At 37.1% G+C, this 23,222-nt stretch overlaps 1 protein-coding gene and 1 long non-coding RNA gene across 3 annotated transcripts; both read right to left on the bottom strand.

The window, feature by feature from the left end:
• Positions 1-438: 438 nt before the first annotated feature.
• LOC130590891 (uncharacterized) lies at positions 439-5,918 on the bottom strand. The gene is made up of 3 exons (XR_008968743.1): positions 5,535-5,918; positions 2,677-2,766; positions 439-734 (listed from the first exon to the last, which is right to left on the bottom strand). It is a non-coding gene; the product is annotated as an uncharacterized LOC130590891 (long non-coding RNA).
• Positions 5,919-9,283: 3,365 nt separating this feature from the next.
• LOC104906614 (proteasome subunit alpha type-5) lies at positions 9,284-17,176 on the bottom strand. 2 transcript variants are annotated; one of them, XM_010695389.4, is made up of 10 exons: positions 16,984-17,173; positions 16,696-16,732; positions 16,501-16,582; positions 16,105-16,185; positions 12,900-13,013; positions 12,683-12,784; positions 11,656-11,714; positions 11,427-11,529; positions 10,032-10,097; positions 9,284-9,781 (listed from the first exon to the last, which is right to left on the bottom strand). In XM_010695389.4, exons 2-10 carry the CDS (start codon positions 16,707-16,709, stop codon positions 9,689-9,691), a joined length of 714 nt encoding a protein of 237 aa, XP_010693691.1. In that variant the 5' UTR covers positions 16,710-16,732; positions 16,984-17,173; the 3' UTR covers positions 9,284-9,688. The 2 variants fall into 2 exon arrangements, with proteins under 2 accessions (XP_010693691.1, XP_048497020.1); XM_048641063.2 differs by lacking the exon at positions 12,683-12,784 and having other exon boundaries at positions 16,984-17,176.
• Positions 17,177-23,222: the final 6,046 nt, after the last annotated feature.

The following is a 23,222-nucleotide window of genomic DNA, read 5'->3' as shown; positions in this document are numbered from 1 at the left end:
AACAAACTCTTGCTTAAATATTTTGAACACGCAAGTCTTAAAGTTGTAGTGCTCGTATGAATATTCTACACCTCATTTTCTAACTCCTATTATTAAACTATGTGTTTGTTTGGAACAAGTGACATAGGTGAATGTGCAACAATGGAGACAAAGCTTGTGAATTGAGATCCACACGTTCAATCTCATTAGAAAGTCATACTCATAGTCGCATCATCAAGATAAAATGCTTCACACTAATTATTGGTACCATAACCCAAAGAAGCATGAGTATAATTGGAATCATAACACATAAAGCATAGAGTATAATTGGTATCATAACCCAAAGAAACATGGAGTAACATTTTTAGTGTTACGTAGGAGTATAACGTTTTAGTTTCAAATACTTAATTTTACATGTCATTATCATTAGTGGAAGCCAAAAGGTTTAGGACTGTTAAAATTAAGTTTCGCAAGCTAGTACTAACAATTCGGACAATGAAGTATAATTGGTAAACGAATTTGGGCCATGTTAGTCATGGAGGAGTGCAAATTCACTTTACAAGACCAAGGAGGTTCACCAAAAAAAACATATGGTAATAATAGAAGTATTCTCTTATCCTTATAAAGTGGACACAACTCATGTATGTATTTCTTCAATGTGGAATACACATCCCAACACTCCCTGTAATCATGGCCCAGATCAATCCAAACCCAACTTGGCCTATGATACCATGTTAAACGAGCCTGGGCCGCGCCTGCCATAGAGGAGTGCAAATTCACTTTATAAGAACAAGGAAGTTCCACGTTAAAATCATATAGAAATAACGGAGTAGTCCCTTAATTCCAAATTCATTAATTGTGGGACAAAACTTCTAATTACATGGAGGTTGTTCATGGGCTCAACAATAATTAACAAAAATAAAATAAAAAACTAAACAATAAAGGTTACACAAAATTTAATGTTGAAACTACGAACATGTCACATATTGTTTATCACTTATATTACTTATAACTTTGACCGAATTGAGTTTTCGTCGAGTAAATTTCGACTAGCTTGCAAGTGACTCATGTTAAAAGCAACCATAAGGTAGAAAAATGTCGAATTTAGGCATTTTACTATTGATAATTGGGTCTTCAAGCTTCTTACGAGTTTTTGAGTCGAGTATTAGTTGTTCAACTCGACTCGCCAACATCTCGAGTTGAGCTTTAACCGAGTCGACCTCGAGTAACTCGCGAGTTGTCTGGCCTCATTTACACCCCTAACCGAAACAGGAAAAACTTTGTTTTTTGAACAGACATAAGTTCTTCACATTATTGGCCAACCTGAATGAGTCAGACACAACACACAACACACAACGTCGCAAAATTAAGGAAAAAGAGCCCACCAAAATGATCTTCTCCTAACAACGAAAAGTTAAACCACCTTAAGCTAAATCGCAAACCATCACCCCTAGAATAACTCTAAAAAACCAGTCATCAGAAATGAAGCAAAAGTAGTGTTTAAATTATTTCAAGTGATCATCGGTCATATGTTGGGGAGATTAATAATTTGTGTCATCCTCCAACAATTAAGCTACTAATGATAAATGATTAAGATTAATTAGTGTCATCATGCATCATTCGTGCTAAGCCAGACCTTGTGTTTACAATTTTTTATTTTCAGGTGGAAAGTAAAGTCGAATTATAAATTTAGAGCTTGTGGTTTGGACCACCCTAATCTCTTATGTGAACCACAAATTTGATGCTAAGCATCCCCTTAGCCACTTAAAATTAAGGTGATGATAACATTGCTTTACAGTGACATTAACCTTGATTATTTTTATCAATCAAGGTTCATTACTGTAAGTCTTACAGTGACATTAACCTTCCCTATTCGCAATATTAAAGTACCTGAAGCTGGAAGTAATGACATATTACTTCCTCCACCTTTTATAGTTCTATCATATTGGCTTTCGACACTACTCTTATATTTTACTTTGGACCATTTTGTATTATTTATACGTAAACGAAAATATAATCATGTGAAATCTTGTTACATTCATCTCAACGTACATTTTCAAAATATCCATTTTTTATAAATTTATTCATAAAAGTCAATATTTTAATGCTTGAAATTTTGTTTGGCAAATGTGCAAAATAAAAATCGTAGAACTATAAAAACAAAGCAATATAGTATTATACTTCCTCTGTTTCAAGATATTTGACACACTTCGTCGATTATGCTGGCCAACGGTTTACTCTACGTATTAATATTTTTGATTCCCTACCGGTAAAAGTTATCTTCAAAAAGTATATACCAAGACGTATCTAAATCCCACATGACTAATTGACTATAATTTTACTTATATAAGAATCACAAAACATGATTAAAGGAGAGTGTATAAGTAATGCAAACGTCAAACCATGTTATCTATTTTGAAATGGATGAAGTATATAGACTTGACAAAGGTAGTTCGGCAGTCGTGCGTTACTGTACAAAAAACTGCCTATTACAATAATAACGCCTGGGTCCTTAATCTTCAATTTTCCGAGGCTAATTAGTAATTATTCAGATTTCGAGGGAAAACATAAAATTTCAGTTAATTCCCTGAGTACCAATTTTAGATTATAGGCTCAGTGTGGCTCATGATAGATTATACATTCATTGGCCATTGCTCATTTGAAAATGAGATATGCAATAAGAGTAAGAGGACTCACTTGGGCCAAAAACGCAGGTTTTCGAAACACGCATACCACACAGGTAGAACACTAAATGCATGATAGTGCACGCCTATGAATAATAAGGCCCTGTTTTTTAGCACAGATTCAATGCGATTTAGTTCTCTATCACAATTTCAGATCAGTTCAATTCAGCCCAAAAGAACAAGGCTTAACTCTAACTAACCACACAATTGTTATAAATCTGTACGTGAAAATCACCCCGTAGTACTAGATCAAATGATTCAACTCATTATTTAAAAAAAAAAAGGTAATCATATTTACATTCCTGTATAAAAAATATTGAATAATATTGGGGTATGAAAATGATAACAGCAAGTACACAGAAAATCTGAATTAACACGGCCACCGTAACATTGAAGGAAAAGTTAATAGAAAGTACAGAGTCTGGTATTCTGGGAGTAAATTCATTGCGCGAATCGTAGTCTTTATATTAGGGCTTACTACACAGCCCAGAATGATTTAAGTTCAAACCATGAAAAGAATGGTTCCCTAACCATGTCATCTTCCCAGCAGAATGGTTGTCACAGTCCACAGATAGGGTTTCCAGACTTCACTCATAGGCAAGCAGATCCAAGTAGGCTTGTCAATCCAAACCGTACGTTGAACCTATCTCGATTGCACTGAGTCAAATCGGTTATACTTGTGAATTAAAACCACTTTCATTGACGTCCCATTTGGTAGTCGCTAATGAATTGTGGTAATGGGAATGAATTTTAAGTGTAGGTTACGAGGGAAGCAACATTAAATCTCCATGGGGAGGAAATTTCAACCCCCAAGTTTGTTTTTTTCTCAATGGGGAAGCAATTTCACCCTAATTTTCATTACCACTAATTACCATCTAACAAGGTGGTATTGAATGGGAATGAAAATTCAAGAAGAAAAATAGACACTTTAGGATAGATTAACATTACCATGAGAATGAGCAATGATTTTCTTCACAAATTTACATATAAATTCATTCTCATTCCCACCATTTATAACCAAATAACAAACGGGCCGTCAAGGTAGGTCATCCTGTTCCTGTCTTTGTTCAGCATACAAGTGCGCTCCATGCATGCTGTATGTTCAGAGTCGAGTTTCTTTAACTGATCCCTAATCTTAACAATTCCATAAATATAGTTCGCATCATACGTTCCTCCTAAGATGACATGATAACTGACAACCAATCAAGAATAGCTTGGAAAGACCACATTCCTAGAAAACAGAATGTAGGAAACGTAACAAAGAAGACATCCTCTTATTCTGCATTACGAATCTGCCACTCATTATTGGCATTGCAACAACAAGAAGCCAAACAAATCGAATAAAATCTAAAGGCAGAGCTACTGGATGTATAAAATTTGAAGGCAAGAGCTACTGGATGTGTAAACATGCAGCTATGCCGCTCCAACAAACTTATTTTAACAAGCTTTCCGCAAGCTCCCATGACTAATCATCATTCAGCAGGACTGCCTAATAGGGTGTAAAAAGTGACCTTAACCATGGCCCCAAATTTAAGGGCCTAAAAATTCTAGATAGTCCAAACAGTAAAGCAAAACTCATCACTCACCCTGAGTCATCTCGCTCATCTCATTAGGTCTCCTAGTGTTCCTTAAACCTTTTGGCTAATATTTGCTTAGATAATGATGCGGATTGTATATACTTCAGACATTGTGTCATCTTCTTTTTTATTTGGTCCCAATTATTAACATTAGCCCAAGGCCACCAATTGTATTGAGACAGTCTTGCTAATCATGCAAAGATACTAACATCGCACACAAATATGCAATGTTTACAGGTTAAGTGTCAGATAGATATGGCAAAAGGGCTATCATAAATCAGTTTCAGGAAATAAAACTGATAATTGGTTGATTGAAGGGGAGGGATTTGAGGCTCATGCACAATTCCAGAAAACTTGACATCTCACGAGATAAAGTTCAAGTACAATAACGAAGAAGGCTGGCTAAAGAGAAAGATAAATCACAATTCACTATCAAGCTTTCCATTGACACCTCCCATGATCTCATCCCTCAACCTAATTCCTAAGGAACTACAAATCAAAAGAAACGTATGAAAAGTCCACTCAGACAATGCAATGCAATATCAAGCTTTCCATTGAGTTATCTCATCCCTCGTCCTAATGATCCATAAATCACAAGGAGCTTATGTAAAGACAAGGTAGACATTGCAAGCATTGCAATGCCATATTAAGCTTTTCATTAAGTCATCTAGTCCCTTCCCTCGTCCTAATTAACAAGAACTTATGGGTGCATTCCGCAACATGCCAATTATAGGCAGGACATACTGCATTCACCAGAGGAAAGTGCACTCCCAAATGAGAAATGCTGGCAATACAATGCTGGCATATAGCATCTAACAGCATTCTACATTGCCTTAAAACAGCAGCACGAAAAAGTTCGATTCGTTCTTTTCAACTCCACATCCACGATTATCAAATAAGGTGATCTTGAGGTAGAAACATAACAAATTTCAGCTAGTATAACCTAAAGTATCATAATCATTAATCTACAAGTTGGAATTGAATCTCAATACTTACGCATTCATTCAAAACAAAATCGAAAATTTTCCAACAATTCCACAATAAAATTACAGCAAAAGTGTAAATTCAAAATCTTCCAACCACAAAAACTTCTTCTTGTTTCAATTTCTTTTTCTGGGTATCAAAATTTACATAACTTCATCATTTTCAATGAAAATTGAAACTTCCCCCGAATAATTCAAGTATAACCCACCTCATAAATCGAACTAAATCACCAAAAATTGCTACTAATACCACCAAAATCACATTAAAAAAACAATGAAATGAAACCCTAGTGTAAGAACTGTAAACTTACAAAGTGTTAGATTTAGATCATCAAAAAAAACTTGTTTCTCCATTCACAGAAGATCAATCTTCATCAGGTTTTTTTGGCTTACGATAATTTTCCTCAATGAGACGACCCATAAACAAAGCGGTAGAAGCGAGTTTCTGAACATCAGGAACTTTGTAATTTTGGGCGATATAAACACCACAAATTGTTCCCACCATGAATGAAAAGCAACTCTTCACTATTCCCATCTTTCAAAATCCCACCTTCTTAATTTTGCGTTGAATGTACCCTCAAAATAATTTGAGGGGTTTCGTTTTTGGGTGTCCTCTTTCGCAAGTTTCTCTTTTTACTAGTATTGGAGAGACTTCTAGAAAATAGTTTTGATTTCCTTTCAAGTGTCCCATTTTTTCAAATTATTGTCTTTTACAAAAAGTTAGTAACTTTGGAATAATATTAACACTTACTCCCTCCGTTTCTTTTTAGGCTATGTTCAGTTCACCTTATTTTTGCTTATTTCAGATCTAATCAGATCAGATCAGATCAGAAAAAATAAGTTCAGATCAGATCAGTTCAGATTTTGCTTATATTTAAAAATCATTATATCTTTCATAACATAATAGTAAAAATTATAATAATTGTATATTAATAAAGTACTCATTGAGACGAATCAAACAAGACCCCACATGACTATATTTTTTCTTATATATTGAGAAAAATCTAAAAGATAAGATCTTGTAATCAGATCAGTTCAGTTCAGATCAAATCAGATCAGAAAAAATAAGTTCAGATCAGATAAGTTCAGATCAGAAAATTTCAGGTGAACTAAACATAGCCTTAATCTACACACTTTCTTTTTAATCTGTTTCTTTTTAATCTACACACTGTTGCTTTTTCTATATTTGGTAACATATCACATCTACTTTCTCCCCTTTTTCCACCCATGTCATTCACTTTTTAATATTTTAACCCAATCTTTTGTTTCTCTCTCACACTTTTTAGTTTCTCTTTCCACCTTTTCAGTTTCTCTCTCATACTTTTGTATTTTTTCCTTGGTTTTCCCCCAAAGTGAACTAAGTAAATTAATATGAAACGGAGGGAGTATGAATTATGATTGCCTCTTGATAATTTTTACAATGGCTAAAATAGTATCTATACAAATATATTAAAAAGTATTACTCATGACCTTTGAAATGAAATATAAGAGTTTAATCACTAATTCATTACAATTTCAATGCTTAATGTTTTAAAATAAAACATATAAAGTCTTATAATTGTATGTAAATGTAATTATAAAAACATGTAGATAAGTTTTTTGATCTTTAACCCTTTTATTAAGTAATAACATTCTTTCCCCTAAAAAAAAAGTAATAACATTCTTTTACCCAAATTTTATTGAAATTGTTATTCTTATCCCCAATTTCATAGAAGTTTTTTTAAAATAATTTATCATGCCATAACGTCCATTTTTTAATTTCACATTAGACAAAAATATTACGAAAAGCTAATACAATCAATCATGAAATTTATGAATTATAATATATATTTGATAATTGTAACTGACCCGGAGTATTACCCGGGCCAAAATACTAGCGGTTATCATTATAACTTGAGTGCATACACCTAGATGTACCATGTACATCGTACATCCGATGTTATTTTTTGTTCATTTGCTCATTTAGAACTCTAATTATTATGTGATTATGCTTATTTAGATGTTTCAAACGAGCAATGAGCAAAAAAAAATAGTCTTGGATGTACCATAAGCATGATATACACCCAGGTATATGATATAAATTCTCTTATAACTTGTAATGTAAATAAAAAATATATATTTTAAACTTAATTGTTGATTGAGTTGCTTTCATAAATATATAAAAATAAACATATATGTTATAAAAATAGGCAAGTAAACTAAATTTTGTGATGTATATAGTCTTGTAGAACTCTGTGGATTTTTTTAACAATTTCTGATTCCATGGGCTATTATGCATATTCTTTGTACCAATTCCATACCTGAACTTCTATACATCTCCCAACAATTACTTAAAATCGCCCAAAAAACAATGAAATTACATTTATAACCTTCCTCATCTTTTTCTTAAATCAACACCATCCACCTCACCTCCTGCCTGCCTGGCTGCCGCCACCACCACCAGCACCATCTCCCTCACCTCCTGCCTTCCACCACCACCCACGCACCTCACTCCACCACCCTCACCTCCATTGAAATTACCCCTCTCTCTCCTTCACTGTTTACGTACCACCACCACCACCACCACCCTCACCCTCACCTTCACCTCCACTTCGCGTAACGTCGCACACCACCACCTTCGCATTACGTTGCACAGAACCACCACCGCGTCGAAATTTTTTTATACTGGAGAACGTCCCGACAGGACGTTCAGCCCATGGGGCGATCGTCCAGCCAGGACGTTCAGCCCATGGGGCGATCGTCCAGCCAGGATGTTCACCCCATGGGCAGAACGTCCTGGCCGGACGATCACCCCATGGGCTGAACATCCTGGCGGGGAGTTCTCCAACATAAAAAAATTTCGACGCAAAGGTGGTTGCGATGGAGGTCGACGGTGGTAGTGGGAAGGTAGGTAGTGGTGTGGTGGTGTGTGGTGGGGAAAAGAGAAGGTGAAATGGCAGTAGGTTGATATAAAAGAGGAAAGGGTAAATTGGTCTATAAAAATATATTTTGGGCGATTTTAAGTACTTTATGGGCGATGTTTAATTATCCTCATTGCATACTAAATGTAAATAAATTTAAATTGTAGTTGTTTAAATTCTTGTCTTTTTCTTATTATTGATTGATTTTATTTTAAAAAAATGTACTATTGTAATGCTTTTTTATATGTCTTCTATCTTAAAATGCATGATTATGTTGAGAGAAGTTAGTTTTGAGGACAATAACTGTTTTTGGAGAATGACGTGTAAGAAACAGAATTTGAAAAAAGAAAATTGCAAGGGTTAAAAAATGAGAATTGGCTAAAGCCTAAAGAGAGGTGGCAATTTACGTGTATGTTCAAAGGACCATGAACATAATCAGGTATCAAGAATATAAATTGCAAAATGGAAAATATTGAATTGCTACGTTTGAAAAATTTTATCTATAGGTTTTAGTGGACTTATAATTACCTGCGTTTGGCCCGAAAATGGCCTGCTTGGCCCGCATGAAAATTGATAGACTTGTATTGAAAATATTCTAAGAGACTTGGAACTCTGGACCTCTCACTTTTCATATATCATTCAACCACCAAATTATAACTCTTGCTTGTAATAAAACATCAATTTAGACAATATATCTTTTTTATCTTATAAAATCCTTGCTTTGTTCAACTTATTTTAACTTATTTAAAATCTTATAAATCAGAAAAAATCAAATCATAAAAGATAAGATGTTCTGTTAACTAATTTTCACTCATTTCAGAAAAAAATACAATAAGATAAAATAAGATTAGATAAGTTCAGATAAATTCAAACAAAATAAATTGAATCAAACGAACCCTAAATTAGACGAGTGTGACTACCATTTTTGGATGTCAAGTAACATTTATAGTGATACATTGAATTAAACCTCAAAAGGTTTAAAATATGTACTTTAACATAAGGGTCCAGTAGAAGTATAAAATATGCTCAATGCTCACAAATTACCAAATTGTTGTGATGTCAAAATACTTGCAAATTATGCGCCATCATAATGCGTAAATTAATTGAGAAAATTAGAGCCCAAATTACTTTTCATTTGAGGTGATCATCACTTAAAGATATTAAGATGCAAACAATCTATCATATTAAAACCTGACAGTGATGCAAAGGATAGAATCTGAACTTTCACATGATGCCGTTAATCTTGCAGCCAGTCTAACCCTCTACAACGGAAATATTAATGCAACATCAAGAGCATATCCGGAAAGCATAGGGTCCTGACATCTAAGTTCCTGTCCAGAATCCATAACAACATCATGGTTTAAGTTCCTCTCATGCTCAGACACCCAGCAAACAGAATTCGCTAGAGTGCAAGAACCGCTTTGGAAACTCAAATTCAATAGGGAGATTCAAATAAAACTCCAAATTGATTTTTAGCAATATTTGTTAACGAGAGAGAAGCGAAGCACCCGAGAGGAAATCAGGAGCACTAGGGACAGACACATCGGTTTTTTGCAAGGTGCTCCTCATAGACGACTGATGACAGCCTCGACTTCAGATGGAGAATACAAGTGGTAGGTTGGGGAAACCTTTGCGATGTCAACATTGTTTGGAGTTACCTACAAGACAAAACAAAAGATTGGACCAATGATTACATGCACTTTGTCACAGCTAAGACAACCTTGTTGGGTAAAAAGGATTAAGTATACAATTTGACTAGATTCTAGTTAGCTAAATTTTTGTCGCGTGTATAGTAGGGGTAATTTCATAACATCATTTTTATAAAGGACCACAAGCCACAACCCTCCTAACTCTTGTTTAGCTAAATGAAATTTAGCCAGATACCATTTTTTAAATTAATATCATTACCTTTTCCTCCATAACCTGCTTCAAGATGGAAAGTGCTATTGTCTCAGCTTCTTGAAAAGTTAAATCCTGCAGTGGAAAACAGAGGTATGTTTATGACATGCACACTTGCAATAAAACAGAAGACACTGTCTCACTAATACAAATATGAGCAAACTTCTTGAAAGCATAAAGAACACCACTAGTGGGGGGATTTAACCAATCTCTTTTAAACTAACAAATCTTCTCATTCTCATTAACAAAATCCTTTTCATGCTTCCTCATTTCCTTTAGACTCCTTATCTGGAAGGCCAAGACTCTGAAGGTGGTAAAGGCCAATGACAGTAGGAGATAATGACCTTAATAAGTGCATTTTCCCCTTGTGTGTGTCTTCTGTGGCTATGGTGTTCGAAAATAGGAAACCATCATCTGCCACTGCATTTTGAGGTGGCACCTTTTCTGTGGAACAAACTGTTTTAAATGACAGGGATTCAGTCGGCAAATTCACCTTCTATGTTGGCATATTTGCAGGTTACCTACATATGGTGTGGAAGGAAAAAGGGGAGAAAATTCCTTTCGAGATTGGCCTGTCCAGCAATTATTTGGTTCTTGCTAGAATTTTACTGTGCATAAATTGTTGTAAAATAATATATTTTACCTTGTTATCTTTTGGTGGAATTCAGAACCTAGTATGCCAACCAATGGGGGCCTTGGATTCCTAATAGTGGCACATGAAGACACTTAATAGGCAATGAAGTAGGTTTTGTACAACCTTTGAGGACTTAATTTTCCCTTGACAGTAAATCAATATATAAATATCATAATATTATACAATGGAAGCTGGCATACTGTGGAAACCATCAGTGCATATGAAGACCCTGAAACCCATCTCAAGTATTTGCTCTTTCTTTTCTGTGCGTAGCGGGAAGAAAATTCTAGACGGGCAAACATTTATCTATATACTTCAATGTTTTGATTGCCAATCCTCGTAATACATCTGTACAATCTGCCAACCTTCAGTTCTAAAAGTTCATAAAGGGTAATAATGGAAACATATGTCTTTCCCAGCTTAAGTCTTAGTGTTTCTCAGTACGTCAAATCATGGCAAGGAAAGCAAATGGAAGGTTTTATAATAGTGAGCTTATTCTGCTGATCCACAAGACGGAAAGAATAGAGAAAAACTTTAAGCAAGAACTATTCTCATCACTCATCAGACTTATGAGATTGTCACTTTTGCTTCACTTCGGGTACATGCATCAGGCCTTTTAAGTGACCATACTGATGTCGAAGACGATGCTATCTTGTGCTACAACATTTCTTTATTCACATTTTCTCAATAATTTTAGGAATTGGTATCATAACATGTTAAGATTGAATACTACATTACCAAGTTCCAACTTCCATACAGATGGGAGGTACCTTTCTGAATTGCTCCTGCAAGGAGCTATCCGCACCTTCAGAACCAGAACCAATAGCCTTTGCACTACACTGCCAAAATGTACCAGAAGGATCTGTATAATATCTACACAACAGATATAGGAAGGTTCAAGCTTCCGATAGACGAACAATAAAAGCACCAAGACTAAGGGTGAGGTAGAATTTAATAAAAATGACATTCAGTAAACTGTTCCAGTGAATTTTAACTTACAAGCTTGGTCCATTTTCATCATGCCCTGCAATGAGAAGAGACACACCAAAAGGGCGAGACTGCACAAAACATACAAGACATTCCATCAGAAACAGCTGTGAAATCAGAAGATTTTGTAAAAGTAGTGAAGGACATTCAGAGATTGGACTCTTAAACAGCTGCAAATAGTTTATACTTCATAACACTAGAAAGGAAAGGGAGCTATCTCCAACAATGACAGCTTCGTATTACAGGAAGGTCGTTTCTTTGCTAATATTACAGTCAGATCCGTAAGCGAGGGCGCAGTTTAATCAAGGAAACAAAGTGAACAAGAATTACTACGTGGTAATGGAGGCAGCTCAATAGTTAGTCACACCACTTGCAGCTGGATAACTTAATCAGCAAGAAAATATTATGACCCAATCAAATGGCTTCCAATAAGCACATCATCAACTAGTTACAGACTGATTTTACAGCTTGAGAAAGTAGATTAAACCGTCCAATCTACTCTTCAGTTGTTTCTGGACCAGCAGCAAGCTTCCGGTAAGCATAGATAACCCAGTAAATGGTGAATAAACCACTAGAATAAAACAGGTAGTCATATTCATGTTTGCCATTGCCTCGGAAAGGCTTAGTATGCAAAGCTTCAAAAGCCTATAGATAGGTCTGTATACAATATAAAAGCTCCATGCTGTCAACTTATCATCATGGTGGCAGGATATGTAGCCATCATGGTTCTAACTAAATCCAAGTTCAACAACTGAATAATGGTTACAACTCCGCCCGTCACTTCACTTCTTTATTTATTTTCCCCATCTCTTTTGTAAGTGCATCATTGCACCAAACGTAATGTGCAGGGTTTCTATGTTCTAGAGTGTGGTGAAAGATTAAGGTAAATTTAATCCACATCTCCATCCACAACATAATGCATTTTGTGTTTTCAGTTAGATTCTCCCACTTACTTTAAAGGCATGGAGTATCCCCTCCCTAACCATCCACAAGAGGAAGCGACAACTAGCTAAAATTAAAAAATACAAATGCTACTCACCATTGACTCTTCATCTCCTTCTCCAAAACGAAGCGCTAGATCACATAGAGCCTGTGTAGTCGACTCAACAGTCATTGGTTCACCATAAGAGAACCTATGATTCTGTTGTAAATTGCATTGACACCAAGAAGAATAAAAAAAACAAAAACAATAAAGGGAATAATTAGCACCCCCACAAGCCACATTATAGTAACAGCAAGATGATGTAAAAGAGCACCTGGGTCTCCACTCGTGCATGCTCAACAAGTGTGCGAGCATCAGCAATCAATCCACTCATGGCACATCCTATATGCTCGTCAATTTCCATAATTTTTTCAACACTGCTCGGCTCCTGAAAGCCATAAAGAAACAAATCTTTGAGATGAATCACCATACATAAGTATCCCCATCCAACTTGTAGAAACTAAGAAAAATAAAAAAGCAAGGGAAGTCCTGCAATAAACATAATAAGAATATCTTCAGTAAAGCTCCAGCATGTGTCGTACCACCAAACCAACTCCTCAACCCATTCAGACAATGTGTGGCTCTCCAAACATTATTAAGACGACATTATTCTTTAGTTAACATACCTAGGCTTCTTGTACCAATTAAAATAAGGATCATTTGAGAGGTAATACACAAAATTAATCAGGGGAGATCAATTTAAAAGATATAGAAAAATGAGAAAAAAAAAAAAGGAAAAAAAGCAGGAAAACAAGAGAGCGAAAGGGTAAAGGAACAGGACAGAACTATAACTTAACTGAAAATGTCAGTGAAAACCATAAAGGGGATAAGACTAATCAAGTGAGAAGGCATAAGTAGCAGGAAGTACTACTGCTTCTTCCTATTTAGAGTGTTACAATAGAGCATAACTTTTTCATTAAAATATTATTATATTCAAAATAACCAGAAGCAGTTTCATTAAAATATCACTTTTTCCTAGCTAAGATGGCCTGGGGAAAAGAAGCTGAAAAAAGACAATGGCTAAGCACCTTTTTCAAGTGATAAACAGCTGCATTAAGAGACACAAGAGGCATGGCTCCCAAAAACAAAAGCAAAGCTAAAAAGCAAAACCATAACCCTCCAGCTAATGGGTTTACCAGCTTCACCCTTAAACAAAATATTCCCATAGGAGCTTATCCAGACAATAAAGAACAGCTTATGCTCAAAATAAGTGTGCAACCTAATAACTCAAAACCCTTAGGAAAGGAGAACCTCACATTGCAAATAGAGCTTTGATCTCAAAAACCCTATACCTTTTTTAGAGGTGCACATCCTGTTGCAGATAAAACAAAACCACGCAGACATCTTCACGCTTCTTTTCAGCCCCTTATAAATTGTCCTTGAGACAAACTCAAACGCCATAGACAGAGCAGCAAAGTACTAGAAGAAGCAACCGATTCTTAATCCTCTATGCAAAGACTATGAAAAAGGCATAGCAATTTTGCAAAAGTCAGTATCCTAACAACTCACATGGAATTGTTATATTTTACTTCTTAGATGTTTTCCCTTGCTTTCACTTTTCCATAATGCCTCGTCACCTTTTCCAACAAACTTTCATATGATAAGCCAAATTGGCCCTTCTAACAAGGTACACTATACATTATATAATGTAAATGGTTATCCTTCATCTTCTTCATAGAGGATCTCCAAATGATACACTATACATTGGTTCATAAAGTCAAAAACCCTTTCAGTTCCCCCCTTAAATTGGCTTGCTAATAATTACTAAACAACCTAAACCAATCCTCGACTTCTCTTCATGCACAACATATTCAGTTTCTGATTAAAAGAGGTACTCAACATACTCCAGGTTGCAATATGAAACTTAATACGATACGTACACTATCAAAGCATTTCATCCATAAAATATGCAACTGAGGCAGAAATACTTTTTATATTCACTTTATTGCTATTATACATCCCACGTTCCAGCAAGAGAACCCTGCATATTTAATGCCCTAGAAAGTTGGCCACCACCTTCATTGTAGCTTCAACAGCTAAATGATCTTCAAAAAAATAGAATTCAGGAGTTCTAAAACCTAGATATCCCCAAGAATTTAGTGAAGATTAGTGGCTTTCAAGAAGTTGGACCTGAGGTGATTCACTGTTACACCACAAAAGTAAACATTCGAGTAACAGAGATATGATGATAGCAGAGGCCAATACCAACAAGTCTTTCTAGATCATATTCGACTATGAGCTATAGAATTTCCACTCAAATTCCCTTCGATCTATAATATTCCTTCAGTTATCATAAAGAAGCTCTGTTTCCATTTTCCAAGGGAAACCTAGCAGGATATTGTCAAACAAAAGCTAAAATACCTAGAAACTCATATTGTATACTGTAACAAAGTGCACATGCTTGTGAAAGGTGCAGCATGCTACAGCATTATATCATATGCAGTACCATATTATTTAAAGACCATGAGTCCATGTCAGCCAACCCATATCCTACTGATGTTGCGAAAATAAGCAGCATCAAAGAAGGTTGATTGTCCCATCCAGACCTTTATCCGGAAGAAGTATGCATGAGTAGAAGGAAACATCATACCTAACACCCTAATTTGGCCAATAGTAATTTACTGTGACTTTTACTGTGCAGCTTAAAGTAATTCTCCATAAGCAATATACTGTCGGACAATCAGAGTATCGGACATACGAATTCCTCATACGGTACCATAAGTAAACTCAATAAGCGTTTAACTGTTGAATGATGTCATATCTTCAGACTAAATCTTCCCACTACTTCTCTAACTGTGATTAGCATCACTCATATTATATCATACCTGATTCTTATTTTCTAGGCTAATTTATATCAGTGCCACAATGTGATGTTCTCCCTATCATTTTCGAACTCCAAAACCTCTTTCTATGTATTCCAGCTGAATGGAAACAAATACCTTCTAATAGACTGGATACATAAACATACACTAATGCTCGGTACATTTTACAAGACCAAAGAAATACTGAATCATCCATTTATAAACATAGCGCAAGTAAGGAAGACGTAATGTTTGGTCAATAAACAAATGAAGAATGAATGTCATCCATTTGACACACTAAAACAAGTTTTATACGAAATCGATGATGCCAATTAATGGCTCATGCAAATTGACAAATCATCTTTACTTCTTGTTCAATTACACAAATATAGTTAGATTGCATATATCTCACAGAAGCTTTATAAATCCTATTGGGTCTGAAATAGGACCAGAAGCCGCTTGTACAAATCATGACATTGAAGAGAAAAAGGCGGAAATGAGAAAGCCTGAAAAACATTTGTTTCAATGGAAGTCTTAAATTGAATAGCACCATATCATTTGGGACAAACATTTATCAGAAAGTATTCAGAGATAAATCAGCTTAAGGTACAAGGCCTCATATAATAAATGTAACAAGTTACCAATTTGTATAACAACAGTAAAGAAAGGATCGAATACCAGCAATGGAGATGTGATACGTTTTTCGACAGCAAGCACAACACCTTCCTTAGTCTTTATCCCAATTGCAGTAGAGCCCAGCTGCATTTAGGGAAGACAGACATATCATAACTGTAGCTCTAGAGTTTTCAAGTTAACTCTACAAGCCTATGTTACTCAGACACGGATCGAGTGTCTACTCGGATGCAGGTGTCCAAGCGTCCGACTTGGCTATTTTGTAGAAAAAGTCAAATTTTTAGTTTAAAATTTAGTATCCAAGTAAAGTGTCGTGTCGGACACGACACGACACCCCGTTTTTAGCTAAATGAAGGTGTCGGAGTAACACTGCTACAAGCCATCCAAAGTCTTCTCCCAAACAAAGAAAAATATCTAATCCATAAAAAGCGAACGACATACCTTGATTGCCTCAATAGCATACTCAACCTGAAACAACCGCCCTTCAGGTGAGAAGGTATTCACTCCTCTGTCATACTCAGTCCTTTATAGACACCAACCATATCAAAAGTTTCAACATAAGCCTCGTTATTAAAATACATCAAAGCATACATATGGGAATTGTTCGCAACATATATAGACAGAGCTTGATCTTACCTAGTGAGAAACATCTTGGATAAATGAAAACAACTATCTGAAAAACATAACAATGGGGGATCAGTACATTCAAATCATTTTTCCACGATCTTCAGGTTTTTGAACCACGTTAATCTTTTAGCATACCAGTGAATAAAATTAAGAATTGAAAATGAAAATTTCCTGAATTCTTACTCAAATAATCAAGTGTAAACTACAAAATTGAGATCTTAAAACTCACTATAGTAAAAATTAGTCCTAACCAAACCTTCAGTTTTTCGGATTCGTCGAAAAAAATCAATCTCTTACCTCGAAATAACTTGAATTGATGTTGGAAATGCGAAATACGAGATTGAACTTTGTGGATAGAAAAGAAAATTGGAATTTGGAGAGGAATGGGATGGGTTTACGCAAAATTTAATTTGGAAGGTTAGGTTTACAAACTTTTCTATGTTTCTTCTTTTCCTTTCCTTCTTTCGGTATCCCTTTCAACTTTTGATTTAAAAAAGGAAAAATGGATCAGAATACCCCCAACTTTGGACGGTCCGCTTTTAATACCCCCAACTTTGGATTATTTTTAAATACCCCCAACTTTGGGGGTGGTCCGCCAAAAATACTCCTTTTACCTGCTTTCACCGGAAGAACTGGTAAATTCTTGCACGTGCTTTACTTGTGATCCATTTTTGCCTCGTTAATTCACAACCTTCTCATCTCTCTCCTCGTCTCTTTCTTCGTTCTTCAATGGCTTCCAAAGTTCCAACACCACTACTTGGGGAATCATCGTTTCTGAAGGAGAATAAAAAAACACAGTTTGAACATGACAAATTTGCTACTCATTACTGCTTTGTTGATTGGCGGGAATCATCAGAAATAAAAAGGGTATCTTCAGATTCAAGTTGGGTTTTCTCTTTCTTCAATTTCTCCTCTTCATACTTCTTCAATCTTTCATCATATTTCGCCTAAAATTCAAATGACCCAGATAAAATTAATAGAAATTTAACAAAATAAATCTCACCCAAAAAAGATTATTGAACAAAAAAAGAGAAAAATGAAAGAAAAATATGAACCATGTAAAAATTTTCAGTACGATACATGACGTAAAACCCTAAAATACCCCAGCAATGGTGCCGGTGATAATACGAATATAACCCCATCTTTGCGAAGGAAGTGTGCTATTTTTTTTTCGAGTTTTGTTTGGTTTTGCTGCGGAAATTAGCAATGGTGCGTTGCTAGCAGCGAGTGAGATGAGGACGATGGTGGAGTTGGTGTTGCTCGGTGGTTGCGAAGTTGAAAATCTGGTGATGATGGCTGAAGGTGCACAAGGCTGCGTGGTGAACTGGTGATGGTGGAGGTGAGAAGGTGAGGTTAAAATTGGTGGGAGGAGGGTTGGGTGTGGGAAGGGTACGGTGGTAGGGGGCTACTGGGGGTAAGGGTGGGGTGTGGGAAGGGTGGTAGGGGGCTGCCGGGGGTAAGGAATGGGGTGTGGGAAGGGCGGTAGTGGCCAGTGGGAAGGTGGCAGTGGGTGGTAGTGGGGGTGAGGGTAGGGTGGGAGTAGAAATTGAAAATAAAAATAAAAGAGATAAAAAATAAACAAAATTACCTTGCTAACAGGTTACAAGTCATCTGGGTGTATTTTTGGTGGACACCCCCAAAGTTGGGGGTATTGAAAAATAATTCAGAGTTGGGGGTATTAAAAGCGGACCGCCCAAAGTTGGGGGTATTCTGATCCATTTTTCCTTTAAAAAAAGGATTTTTTGGTTAAAACACCTCTATGTTTGGTGATTTTTAAAACAATTCCTCTTTTGTTTTTTTTTTTTTTGAAATTAACCCCCAAACGTTTCTAAAAACTTTTGGTTGCACCCCAAAACCTAACTTCCGTCAAATCCAGACGTTTGTGGGGCCCACCTATGCTATTATATAACAACCACTTCATCCTCAAATCAGGATATTCCCTCTCTAACAACGATCATTTTCCGACACCCCAAATTGAAGCTGCTAATCCAAAATTTCAAACGGAAAATTGCAATCCCACTCTCAATTGACAATTCGTGACATCCTTCAAATCAAGTAAGTGTTACATTCATTTCTAGGCATTAAATTTTGGGTAATTTTGCAATTCTAGGGTTTATTTGCTTATTTTAATTTGGGTTAATTGTTCAATTAGGGTTATGGCAACCAAATGCAATTGTCGAATTCTTGCTAAGATTTTGAGGTCATGGACGCATGACAATCCTAGGAGGAGTTTTTATGCCCTCAAATTCTCAGATGTTCATACTGGAGAAGGGTGTGGATTCTTTGGATGGGTTGACAAGAATCAGGAGGAGTGGCAGAAGGTGGCCATTAATGAACTGGTGCTGGAGAAGAGAGTTATGGCACCATGCTTTTGTTTTACCATCCATAAAAGTTTCCCCCTTTTTTGTCATTGCAGAATTCTCCATGATGACGAGAGAGAGAGAGAGAGTGCTAGATGAGAGAGACTGAGAGGGAAGATGAAAAGGTGTAGATGATGACAAGAGAGAGATGCTGAATTTCTAATTGAAGCAAGTGAGAGAGATGAAATAAGAAACAAAGGAATTGAATGAGAGAGATGAAGAGGTTAGTTGAAGGGTTTTATTACCCAAGGATACAAATGTCATTTCATGCAATATTTAGGAGGAAAAATGGAAAAAAGGGCCCCACAAACGTCTGGATTTGACGGAAGTTAGGTTTTGGGGGTGCAACCAAATTTTTTTAAAAACGTTTGGGGTTCATTTCAAAAAAAAAAACAAAAGGGGGATTGTTTTAAAAATCACCAAACATAAGGGTGTTTTAACCAAAAAATATGGACCCGATGCCCATGTAGTGAGTTAATAACCTTATATGCGTGCGTTAATTTGAAAACTTATTATCCTAGGAAAAATTGATATTAACAATACATATTATTAGTGATCTTCTCTAATCAGTCCCAAATATCGATTATTTCTTTTTTGTGTGTGAATTGAGAGGCACAACCTCAAAAGGAAAGGGCAAAACAAGATACAGAAACAACTGTAACCTACAGAGACCAACCAAAACGGACAATAAAAAGAAAAACAAACCACTAAACTACTCCTAAGACACTGAAATCGCTAACTAACTTCAGAGCTTCCAGCCGGCACCACTCGCCTCTAAGCCACGCCACTGAGGTCCTCCAATAAAACAGTATGAAGGTCCTTTGGGACTGCTTCCATAATGAGAATCTTGCGGTCTAGAGCAACTCCATAGTTAGCTAACCAATCCGTCGCTCGATTAGCCTATCTATAGCAATGTCTCACCACTACTTCCCACTCGTTTCTGTTAATTAATGCTTGGCACTTACGAATAATATGAATGTAAGGGGAGTTGGAAGGTGTTTTTCCTTCCAACAATCTAACAACCACTACTGAATCCACCGTGAGAATCACTCTCCTATGGCCTCCATTCCACGCAATCAACAACCCATGCATAACCCCCAATAATTCCGCTTTCATACAGGAGCACACTCCACATTTGACAGCAAACATCTCATGAAGTTTTCCTCTATGACCTCTAATTGTTCCTCCAACTCCTGCCTGGCCAGGATTACCTTTCGCAGCTCCATCGGTATTTAATCTCACCCATCCTACATTTGGTCCAATTCATCTGACATAAATTTCTTGCCTATTTCGAGTTTGAATCGGTCTCATCTTTTCTTCTCTAACCATAGCCTTCTTTATATCCCCAACTATAGCAAAAACAAAGGATCTAAGGAAACATTAGGTACTACTTGAAAGCTCCTCTCATTTCGCCAGTGCCACAACTAGACCTGAACATGGGTCGAGTTGGGTCGGGCTTGTTCACGGGCTCGGACCGCTGGCTTGGGGAAATAATGGCGGGCCGGGCTTGAAATTTCAAATTTTTGTCCGCTGGCCGGACTCGTGCCTCCTGCGGGCCTGATCCGTGTTTTATGTTGTTTTTTTTGCATTTTTGATAGTTTTAGGCTAAAAAACAAAGAAAAGGAGCGTTCAGCCTGCGGGCTCGTGCCGGTGCGGGCTTGAAATAAATTTTTTTTACCGTGACAGGCCCGCGGCCAACGTAGCGGACAACGGCTGCCCACCTCTAGCCACAGCCACCAGCATGTCACCGAGAAAACTCGAGGCCACTCGTCTCCCATACCAGCTCCATCTCTGTTTATGTTATTCAGAATCCATTTTGGAAATGTTAATTATTTTTAGTTCGTCCCAACTATCATTTGTATTTGATAAAAACGGACCTGATGACTTGTTTACCTACTATTATAGGTAAAGAACCCTTCATGTGATTTGCACGTGCCATTTAATGAATTTATTTTCTAAAAATATTTATTTCTTCATTTTTTTACTTTATTTTTTCCTACCATTTTTCCCTTCCTTTTTTTCTCTTTCGTCTTTTTAATTTTTTATATTTTTTTCCACTGTCATCTTCTTCTTCATTCTTTCTTGCTCTTTCTTTGTTCTTTTTTTTCTTCGTCACTTCATTAGTTATTTTTTTCTTATGTATTATTTCATTTTGTTTTGTCTTTAGTCACTATCTTCTTCATTTTTTTTTTTTACGTTCTACATAATTCAAAACTCAAACCAAATAAAAATACAAATCAAACAAATATCCATCAAGCCAAAAAAAAGAAATTGACAGTCGGCTTTACCGGCCGTAAAGAAGAAGTGTCGACCTCGGCCACTCTCTCCTTCAGCATGCTCTTGGGGTCCTTATCCCCTTCCTGATGCGACGGAACGACAGTCGGCTTTACCGGTGTCTTATCCGGGGGCCGTTTTGGCTTTTTTATCGAGGGTTCCCTCAACCTTCCTCTTTTGAGGAATAATAGTTGACCATCTTAAGGCCAAATGGATGGAATCTCTCTCTTCCTCCTCGTTACCATTACACCGACTGACGCCTCGACCCTGCTTCCCTCCTCGACCCCCAATGCTAGGAGGAATGGAAGTAAACTTGCAAGCAGGTCTAGGCGACATATTGTTGATGGGCTGATAATTTTGGTTGAGGTGAAGAGTATCTCTGATTAAATGTTCCGGGCCTGCAATCAACAAAAACAAGGCCAGTAACCGAGAGCAAAAAAAGTTAAAAAGCGAAAGTATACATGAACATAATAAACTACATGACTTTTAAAGTACGGAATGACATTTAAACACCCATCGTGGGGATCAGCCTTGTTAAATTCGAGAGCAGATTGAGCTGCATTGCTCAAGATGTACTTGGCATGAGGCAACCAAGTTAACAACACCGGAACTGGCTTCCCCCCTTTCGAACTCGGTACGAAATAAGCCTCAAATAAATCAAACGCGCCCTACTCTCGACGTGTAAAACGCCGATCAGGAATGTGCTCCATCTGTGAGTAGGGCTTTGTCCAATACCGGCGGAAAGGAAAATCAGCGGGAATCTTAACCTAGAAAAACCGGGGTCGCCATTGTTTCAAGAAAGTAAGTTTAGGATATACCGTCAATTTGCCACCCTTGGTGTATAGAGACATCCAACCACCCTAATTAAGCTCGTTGTTGGTCTTGGACCTCTTCCTCTTACCCTTACCCTTGCCCTTCGCGGAACCGTTCTCTTCAATCCAATGCAACTTTTGGAAGAGGTTAAGGGTCTCAGGGAATTTTTTATATCGGAGAGTCCAGGCGTAAGCAATAAGGTTACGCCACCCTAATGGCGTTAGCTAGGACATACATATGTTCTAGGCTTTGAAGAGCTTTGTCTAGAGGGAACCTGAGGCCGAAATCAAGCATATGTGTGTATACTGCTACGTGTCCAATCAGATAGTCTGTCACTCGACTCCCGACGAACGGCAATAGCAGCTCATACCCGTCCGAGAAGGCAAAAGCCTTAGTCGTTTTAATGCAAAATTTGTGTTTTATACATGTCTCCCTCCAACTAGAATCAACTTGTACAAAGGCAGCACTGCCGACCTCACTGGGCGACATGTACAAATTGTCCAAGGTTTCATCATCTTCTTCCCGGATGACCTCGGGGGAATCCTCGTCGTTATCGGCCTCTAGAGTTAACTCTGTCCACCTCGTCCGAATCAATAGATGACACTTCGTCTTCTAAACTGTAATTTTCTTCAATATCGTCACTCGATAAATGAGGAGTGGGTGCACCCTCCTCCAACACCCGTGTCGGCCTAGAGGATGATGGCTCACTAGGGGGCAAAGTGTAGGGGAGATCGGTCGGCTAATCCAATCATGGTCTCATACTGATCAAAGACGAGAACTCCTATGGCATCCCCAAGGGCCATAGCGATAGTAAGAGGTGAAGCGTGTAATACCAGCTCCTCAAGAGCCCTACTAGAGGTGCTACAGTCATGACTCGATTTTCTCCTACGTTCTCTAGTCAAGTCTACTACCGGTGGACTAGCAGATACTACATGACTAGAAGTGGAGGTGCCAGAAGATACATTATCATCGATCATGGAAGGGGGGCTTCCAGAAAGGTTTTGGGAATCAGAATTGTCCGACATGCTTATAATTTAGAAGGAAATATGATGAAAAGAGAGGATTTGTGGGAAATACCTGGAAGAGAAG

This window comes from Beta vulgaris, chromosome 3, assembly GCF_026745355.1.
Source record: "Beta vulgaris subsp. vulgaris cultivar EL10 chromosome 3, EL10.2, whole genome shotgun sequence".
In the NCBI taxonomy this organism is placed as follows: Eukaryota; Viridiplantae; Streptophyta; class Magnoliopsida; order Caryophyllales; family Amaranthaceae; genus Beta; species Beta vulgaris.
The sequence above is the reverse complement of the archived record's forward strand: the minus strand, read 5'-3'. Positions and strand labels throughout refer to the sequence as shown.